This window comes from Heterodontus francisci, chromosome 6, assembly GCF_036365525.1.
Source record: "Heterodontus francisci isolate sHetFra1 chromosome 6, sHetFra1.hap1, whole genome shotgun sequence".
NCBI lineage: Eukaryota > Metazoa > Chordata > Chondrichthyes > Heterodontiformes > Heterodontidae > Heterodontus > Heterodontus francisci.
In genome coordinates, this window is record NC_090376.1 from 95577841 (window position 1) to 95587562 (window position 9722).

The 9722-nt window shown below is 45.4% G+C and overlaps 1 protein-coding gene across 1 annotated transcript in view; it reads right to left on the reverse strand.

Moving 5' to 3' along the window:
• LOC137371591 (matrix metalloproteinase-20-like) overlaps positions 1–6765 on the reverse strand; it is a 49849-nt gene extending 43084 nt beyond the window's left edge. The window contains exons 1-3 of the mRNA XM_068034426.1: positions 6612–6765; positions 6114–6202; positions 5488–5642 (exon numbers count right to left, since the gene is read on the reverse strand). Of these exons, the coding sequence (XP_067890527.1) occupies positions 5488–5642; positions 6114–6202; positions 6612–6765 (398 nt within the window). The remainder of the gene's footprint in view (positions 1–5487; positions 5643–6113; positions 6203–6611) is intronic.
• Positions 6766–9722: the final 2957 nt, after the last annotated feature.

Consider the following 9722-nt stretch of genomic DNA (forward strand, 5'->3'; position numbering starts at 1 on the left):
CACAACCATCTTCTTTTGCGCTAGGTATGACTCCAACCAGTGGAGAGTTTTCCCTCTGATTCCCATTGACTTCAGTTTTTCTAGGGCTCTTGATGCCATACTCGGTCAAATGCTGCCTTGATGTCAAGGGCAGTCACTCTCATCTCATCTCTTGAGTTCAGCTCTTTTGTCCATGTTTGACCCAAGGCTGTAATGAGGTCAGGAGCTGAGTGGCCCTGGCAGAACCCAAAGTGAGCATCATTGAGCAGTTGATTGCTAAGCAAGTGCCGCTTGATAACACTGTCGATGACACCTTCCATCACTTTACTGATAATTGAGAGTAGATTGATGGGGCGGTAATTGGCCGGGATGGACTTGTCCTGCTTTTTGTGTATAGGACATACCTGGGCAATTTTCCACATTACTGGGTAGATGTCAGTGTTGTAGCTGTACTGGAACAGCTTGCTAGGGGTACAGAAAGTGCTGGAGCACAGATCTTCAGTACTATTGCCAGAATATTGTCAAGGCCCATACCCTTTGCAGTATCCAGTGCCTTCAGTCATTTCTTGATATCATGCTGAGTGAATCGAATTGGCTGAAGACTGGTATCTGTGATGCTGGGGACTTCAGGAGGAGGCCGAGATGGATCATCAGCTGAGCACTTCTGGCTAAAGATTGTTGCAAATGCTTCAGCCTTGTCTTTCGCATTGATGTGCTGGGCTCCCCCATCATTGAGGATGGGGATATTTGTAGAGGCACCTGCTCCAGCTATTTGTCTAATTATCCACCACCATTCATGGCTGGATGTAGCAGGACTGCAGAGCTTAGATCTGATCCGTTGGATTGCTTAGCTCTGTCTATCGCATGCTGCTTATGCAGTTTGGCATGCAAGTAGTCCTGTATTGTAGCTTCACCGGGTTAACACCTCATTTTGAGGTATGCCTGGTGTTGCTCCTGGAATGCCCTCCTGCACTCTTCATTGAACCAGGGTTGATCTCCTGGCTTGATGGTAATGGTAGAGTAGGGGATATGCCGGGCCATGAGGTTACAGATTGCGGTTGAGTACAATTCTCCGCTGCCGATGGCCCACAGCGCCTCATGGATGCCCAGTTTTGCATTGCTAGATCTGGACGAAATCTATCCCATTTAGCAAGGTGGTAGTGTCACACAACACGATGGAGGGTATCCTTAATGTGAAGGCAATACTGTCATGGACATATGCATCTGCGGCAGGCAGATTGGTGAGGACAAGGTCAAGTATGTTTTTCCCTCTTGTCGGTTCCCTCACCACCTGCTGCATACCCAGTCTAGCAGCTGTGTCCTTTAGGACTCAGCCAGCTCAGTCAGTCGTGTTAAAACCGAGCCACTCTTGATGATGGACACTGAAGTGCCCCACCCAGAGTACATTCTGCACCCTTGCCACCCTTTGTGTTTCCTCCAAGTGGTATTCAACATGGAAGAGTACTTATTCATCAGCTGAGGGAGTGTGGTAAGTTGTAATCACCAGGAAGTTTCCTTGCCCATGTTCGTCCTGATGCCATGAGACTTCATGGGATCTGGCGTCAATGTTGAGGACTCCCAGGACAACTCCCTCCTGACTGTATACCACTGTGCCGCCACCTCTGCTCTATGTGTCCTGCCGGTGGGACAGGATAGACCCAGGATGGTGATGGTGGTGTCTGGTATTTTTAGTTTATTTTATTTTATTTCAAGATACAGCACTGAAACAGGCCCTTCGGCCACCGAGTCTGTGCTGACCAACAACCATCCATTTATACTAACCCTACACTAATCCCATATTCCCTATCACCCACCTACACTAGGGGCAATTTACAACGGCCAATTTACCTATCACCTGCAAGTCTTAGGATGTGGGAGGAAACCGGAGCACCCGTCGAAACCCCAAGCAGACACAGGGAGAACTTGCAAACTTCGCATAGGCAGTACCCAGAATCGACCCTGGGTCCCTGGAGCTGTGAGGCTGTGGTGCTAACCATTGCGCCACTGTGCCGCCCATATGATTCCGTGAGTATGACTATGTCAGGCTGTTGCTTGACTGGTCTGTGGGACAGCTCTCTCATCTTTGCCACAAGACCCCAGATGTTAGTAAGGAGGACTTTGCTGGGTCGACAGGGCTGGGTTTGCCATTGTCGTTTCCGATGCCAAGGTCGATGCCGGGTGGTCTATAGTGGGCACATGTACAGATGATTCGTCCATTGAGATATTACATGCACTTAAATTAAGTGGTTGTACATTAGAAGGTGTCTTAAGATTCTTTGGTGAGTAAAAGTTCTGCAATTCTTCTGACATATTTAAAGAAGTATTACATGGTTTACAACAAATACAGATTCCTCGAAGACAGAAAACACCAACAGGAAAGGTGAATCAACCGTGGCTAACAAAAGAAGTTAAGGATTGCAATAAGTCAAAGGAAATGGCTTATTAGGTCGCCAGAAATAATGGTAAGCCCAAGATTGGGATCAATTTAGAGTCCAGTAAAGGAGGACCAAGAGGTTGATAAAGTAAGGGAAAAGAAATTATGAATGCAAGCTAGCTCGGAACATAAAGGCAGACTGTAAAAACTTCTTTAGGTATGTAAAAAGGAAACGATTAGCAAGAATGAATGTTGGTCCATTGCAGGAGGAGACAGGAGAGTTTGTGGTGGAGCATGAAGTGGAGAGACTAAACAATTACTTGATGTCTGTCTTCATGGAGGAAGACACAGAAAATTTCCCAGAAATACTAGGGAACCAAGGGACTTGTAAAAATGAGGAACTGAAAGTAATTCGAATCAATAAAGAGGTAATGCTTGAAAAATTAATTGGATTGAAAGTTGATATAGCCCCTGGAGCAGATGAGCTACCTAGAGTATTGAAGGAGGTGGCTGTAGAGATAATGGATGCATTGGTGGTTATCTTTCAAAATTCTATAGATTCTGGAAGGGTTTTTGCTGACTGGAAAGTAGCAAATGTAACCCCACTATTTAAGAAGGGAGCGAGAGAGAAAACGGAGAACAATAGACCTGTTAGTTTGACATCAGTAGTAGGAAATTGTTAGAATCTATAATAAAAGATGACTGGACATTTGGAAAATCATGATATGATTGGGCAGAGTCAACATGGATTTATGAAAGGGAAATCATGTTTGACAAATCTGTTGGTGTTTTTTGAGGATGTTACTTATAGCATAGATAAAGGAAAACGAGTGGATGTTGTAAATTTGGATTTTCAGAAGGCTTTTGAAATGGTCCCACACAAGATTAACAAAATTAGAGCACATGGGATTGAGGGTAATATACTGCAATGGATTGAGAATTGGTTAACAGATAGAAAGTAGAGAGCAGCAATAAATGGGTCATTCTCAGAATGGCAGGCTGTTACTAGTGGGGTACCGTAAGGGTCAGTGCTTGGGCCACAGCTGTTCACAATCTATATGAGTGATTTGGATATGGGAACCAATTGTAATATTTCCAAATTTGCTGATGACACAAAATTAGGAGGGAATGTAAGTTGTGAGGAGGATGCAAGGAGGCTTCAAGGGGATTTGGATAGGCTTGGTAATTGGGCAAGAACATGGCAGATGGACTATAATGTGAATAAGTGTGAAGTGATCCACTTTAGAGTCTTTGGTAGAAAAAATAGAATGGCAGAGTTTTTCTTAAATGGCGAGAAGTTGGGAAGTGTTGATGTCTAAAGAGACCTGGGTGTCCTTGTTCACAAGTCACGAAAGGCTAGGATGCAGATGCAGCAAGCAATTAAGAAGGCAAATGGTATGTTGGCCTTCATTGCAAGGGCATTTGAGTACAGGAGTAACGGTGTATTGCTTCAATTGTATAAAGCCTTGCTGAGACTGCACCTGGAGTATTGTGTACAGTACTTAGCTAAGTAAGGATATACATGCCATAGAGGGAGTGCAATGGAGGCTCACCAGACTAATCCCTGGGATGGTGGGATTGTCTTATGAGGAGAGATAGCAGAAACTGGGCCTGTATTCTCTAATGTTTTGAAGAATAAGAGGTGATCTCATTGAAACTTACAAAATTCTTTCAGAGCATGGTAGGGTAGAGGTGGAGAGGATGTTTCCTCTGGCTTGTGAGTCTAGAACCAGGTGACACAGTCTCAGAATAAGGGGCAGGCCATTTAAGACTGAGATGAGGAGGAATTTCTTTCCTCAGTGGGTGGTGAATCTGTGGAATTCTCTGCCCTAGATGGCTGTGGAAGCTCAATCATTGAGCATGTTCAAGACAGAAATCAATAGATTTCTGGATACTAATGACATCAAGGGATATGGGGATAGTGGGGAAAAATGGCGTAGAGGTAAATGATGAGCCATGATCCGGTTGAATGGTGGAGCAGGCTCAATGGGCCGAATGGCCTGTCCTGCTCCTATTCCTATGATCCTATGATAACTTTTGGTTTGTAGCTCTGTCCTCTTCTGTCATTAATAAAGGCTAGCTCTCATTTACATTGTGGGGAAGGGGCTTGCATGGTCACACACATGTGATTTAGAATGACCTGAACTTTGGGGAAACCTGACAAATAGTACATTATTGTTTTAAATGCTGGTTTGCATAGGGAAAATAATGAAATCCATGCCTAGGTAAATAATGCAACAGTCACACACAAGAGTCAGCTATGAAATTCAAGTTTCACAGCTACCTCCTGCTGTTGGTTAGAAAGAGCAGCAGCAAAAAAGCTCAAGGCAATGATCACCCTGACAGCCATTGACAAAACTGCCCTTGCTCTACAAAGAGTTTTGATGATATGGCTATATGAATCTGTCCATTTCTGTCACAGCCTCACTGAAAGATTGAGATCTTCCCATACAGATCTCTTTCACAATGTCCAGGTATAATTACCTTGGCCTGTATATTATGGGATGAGGAGCAGGGAACGGATGGCTACATCTTGAACACCGAAGCTGCAACTGCACTTGGTGTGTATGTTCTTTAGATCGTCCTCTTGCTCCTACAGAACAAGTAGAATCAGTGGTTTGCCCAGTGAGATACACATTTGCACCACTGTATTTCTGGATGTTTAGAGATTAGGTGCAGTTTTAACAAATTAACGTCCTCCAAAGAAGCACATAAACTGACAATTTGCTATATGACTTTGTAAAAGCTTTTTTTCCAACTCTTACCAAGCAAGCTGCCTTTTAGATTATTCAAATGGCTAAATGCACATGGAAACCAGTGACCCTTTACAAGAGTACTGAGCAACTGAAACACAGTTCAGAGGCTCTGGTTGCATTGAAGCCATTGGTTGTTTAACATAATTTTCTGGGTCTCAATATGCCTGCCCATGCCAAGTGTGCAGGCACTCAGTGCCACATGTTCTACCCAGCTGCAGAACAGTGCGCTGAGCAAAATGGGCACAGAGTAAATCCAGCGCCTAAACAATGGATAAGATGTGTCATTTGTGCCTGATGCACTGTGATTGAGACTGATCCTCACAGCATTGACCAATGTTACTGAATGAACAGGACATGTCACATAACCAAGATTTATACCTGTAGGTGATTTCATTCTTTTCAAACTTAGGGCTCCTTGGAAAAACTTTGAACTCTTCGAAATCAATCACTCCACATCGAGGACGGTTACTTGAATCCATTGTTCCATTGACCAGGTTTCCAGTTATTTTAAGAGTATAAGTTTTCTGTGTTACCTGGATGCAAGAAAAATGTTTATTTTCATGTGATACTATTTCATTCCCTTTCTTTTATTGGCATTAGAGATTGAAATTCCTTTTTAAACGGAAAATAGATGTTGCCTCTTTTTATCCAGAATTAGCAACCCAATAACAAAATCATAAAGACATATGACTTTGAAAAGTGGGATTTTTGAGACTGTAATTTTGTGAGTGGGTTGTTATTTTTGGATAAACAGCCATTCTCCTGTCTTTTATTAAAGTAAAAACTTCTCCCCAATCATTATATTGTCTAAATAAATACATATGCTAGTTTTAAGTGATTTCCTAAAAGTTAAACATTTTAATATTTTCTTAGCAGCAATTTATTTTCAACCCCTTTTATACATGGAAGCTAAATCTTTCAATAAAAGCCACTGGGCTCAAAATTCAAATGTGCAGTAGGTCTATCTGGCTTCCCCAGGGGAAGGCGGCACTGCTGGCCACTACCTGTCCAGCTCTGGCGGCGTTCTCCAGGGAGAAGAGCGCGTGCAGCTGTGTGTCCTGCGTGCACTCAAACACGTTGAATCGATGCGATCCTGAAGTCACACAGCCCAACCGGCTGATTTGATGCCAAGGTCCCACATTTGGACAATGTAAGACCTGGCAACACCTGGTTTGCACACACAAAGACTGCAAGAGGTGTCGGGGCGGGGCATCTAGGTCTGCAGCATGATAAGGAGATTTAATAGAGGCTGCAGAGAGAGCTCTGCGCCGTATTCTCTGCCAAGTTGGAGCCAAAGTCCTCTGTGCTCCTTGATTGTGATATCACGCTGTCTGACAAGTCAGCCAATGCACACAGCATCTTGGTGTGCATTCACATTCGGTGCTCTCCTTTATGCCATAAGTGACATCGGATGTTACAGGCCCCGACACATCTGGGAGCATGGTGCAGAGAACCATCTCTTCCACAGGGCCTAGGAGATGCAGATGTCCTTGTGCCCTTACCGGCTTTGATCTGCTCCCTTCTATTGTGTGCCACTCTGTCGTGCAAGAGAGAGGTTGTAATGTCACTGATTCGTGGGAATCTCTTGCCCGAGACTGCCCAAAATGGAGAAGAAGCATGCGCAAAGGTGCCAGCCAGTTCGAACAACATCGACATGCCCAGGCAGCAGCCAAGTGCGAACAGCGGAAGGAGTGTACGGAATTTCAAGCATTCCATTCACTCGCTTTACCAAACACCACTTGCCCCACCTGTGGCAGAGTGTGCGGATCCAGAATTAAACTATTCAGTCACCTGAGGACCCACAACCCTTAAGTGGAAGAAAATCATCCTCTTTCCTGAGGGACTGCCTAATTGAGAAGAGTAATGTCAGTGTCTGTGTAGCACCCTGTTTGGGTGATGAGTCTGCCATAGCTGAACAGCTGGATGCATGTGGAAGCAGTAAGATGTGGGCGTGCAGCTGTCAGCATTGGTTGTCGTGTGAGGGTGAGGTGGAATATGTGGATGATAGGTATGAATCCTGAGTGCCAAGGAGAGCTGCGGGTGAGTGATGGGGATTGTTGTGCATTGAGTGCTGTGAGAGGTCGGTGGTGCCGTGGGTAGGAGATGTCATGTGAAGATCCATTCACTGACGTTGACCACCCACAATAGGTTGTATTACACCTCTTGTGGTACTGCTGCCAGGTCCTCTGGGCCAGACTCTGGGAGTTAACCCTTCTGGCCACATGCGCCCGCTCCCTTCTGAGGGTGATCCCCAAGGACTTCCTGGCTCCCCACAGGACTTAGCCATCTCTCTTCCTGCCCACCTGCACCACTAATGCCTCCAGCGCTGCATCCATCTCTATGGATCCTCTGTATACCCTGGTGTTCAGTTTCCACAAATTTCCATTGCAGCAATCTTTCTGTCCAGCTTCTCATTAAGAGACAGCCTGCCTCTATGGATGAGCAGGCAGCCCGTATGATGTGATTGGCAAACAATGTTGCTGGGACCTCCTGCTGTATGCAGAGCTCGCTGGCAGTGTTATGGAGCAAAGATCAGAGTTGGAGGCACATCAGCTAGCAGCATAATCATTCGGATGAGGTGACTACATGAATTCTGTGTCTTACCCACCTTTATCTGAATGGGCATGGACACATCACAAATTGTGATTCCCCGTGCCCGAGAATTGGAGCAGATGAAATTTTAACCCCTTACTGTGTAACTGACCATTGCTTTAAATCACTTCAGGTGATTCACTGGTGCTCCAATTGATCTTTTATTCTCTGACTCTTTCCCAATGAGCCCCAAGGGCTGAACTTTTGCTTTGGATGCAGGAAACAGGAGCTAGGGCTATTTCTGGGCCCTGAACCCTCCCCTGTGGGGGGCGAAACTGTCACTGGTTGGATCTTTGACTGGAGACAGGCTCTATGTCCAATTAAGGGTGGCGGGCATGCTCTCGAAGCTGAAATGCCAATCTGAGGCCATCCAGCTTTAGAGGAGCACCCAGCTGCAGTAAAAGGTAAGTAACTGAGAGGGCGTTTCAACAGGAAGGTGTCCTCTCAGACATTTTTTAAAAATGTAATTAAGAAGTACAAAAACACGAAGGCCCACTTTGGGGGGAGGATGGAATCCCTCTACAGGGCGGCCTTTGGCTGCATCTGCACCCAGGCAGGCAGGGAGGGCTTGTAAGCCTGTCTGAAGAATTGGCACATCGGCCTGCTGCTAGGTTCCCACTTCCAGGCTGTTGAACTGTCCCCACACCCCGTTTTGTCAGGAAACTGGAGAAACTGGAAAATTCCAATTGGCCACCATTATTTACCCTTAACATGGCTCTTGGAGCAGGTGGCCTTTCTGGGCCCCAAACCCACCTTGCCCAAAATGGCCAACGCCAGGAGCAGGATCAGGAAACTGGCATGGCAGGCTATGCCTGTACTTTTGGGCCCTGTCTGCCACCGTTCCTGGACTCAGTGGGGACCAATACTCTTCCCCAAGGCTCTCTAGAGTTATTTCCCAGTATGTTTACTCATCATATCATTGTTATCCTCCTCTCATTGACTAGCTCCTGTTCTGTCAATAATTTCACTCTATATTTTCAGCTTCCTTTAAATTGCACGTCCTTAGAGCTCACAACCTCTGTCCTTTTCACAGTGCAGTAGTTAAATCACTACTTCCTCATCTACTCCAAACCCAAAAATGAGACAACAAAAAAATCTTAGGGCCGACGCTCCTTTTCTCGAGCAATGTCTAGTGTCGTGCCTAATATGGCCTGAATCCACTTGCATTTCTGGGTCAGGTCAAAGCCTAGTCCAGACATTCCCATGTCACAGGCCAGCCCCCGTCAGTCATACACATTAGGAGTACGCTGGAAACTTGGACAAATACCTTGTTAATTCCTCCAGATTTGTACCCAGCCTACCTACTGCTACTTTTCAACTGGGAGATGACAATTGATCTCATTGGTAAGAAGTCCACTGGTTGTTTTTTTTTATTTGTTCGTGGGATGTAAACAATGCTGGCAAGGCTAGCATTCGTTGCCAATCCCTAATTACCTTTGAGAAGATGGTGGTGAACTGCTACAGTCCATCTGGTGTAGGGACACCCATGGTGCTGTTAGGGAGGGAGTTCCAGCATTTTGATCCAATGACAGTGAAGGAATGGCAATATAGTTCCAAGTCAGGATGGTATGTGGCTTGGAGGGGTACCTCCAGGTAGTGGTGTTCCTATGCATCTGATGCCCTTGTTCTTCTTGGTTGAAGAGGTCGCGGGTTTGGAAAGTGCTATCAAAGGTGGCTTGGAGAGTTACTGCAGTGCATCTTGTAGATAGGACACGGTGTAATGGAATCTGCGACCTACAGGACCCATGGGAAACGTCTGCAAGCTATGGTCCAAACGGATGACTTGTCAAATGCAAACCTTGGTTTGCAATGTTTGCTTCTTTTTTTTGGAACAGGCTGTACTTGCAGCCTGAAACAAACCTTTGAGTTGCAGGGATAACTAAATAAGCTGTTTGGAGACAGATAGAAAACAGAAAACAATCGGAACAGATGACCGGAGGGTGCATTGCAGGCAGGTTGGGAAAAATTAAAGGCTAGACTTAGAGTAACTGTTTAACCGGACCCAACCATACCAGACACAG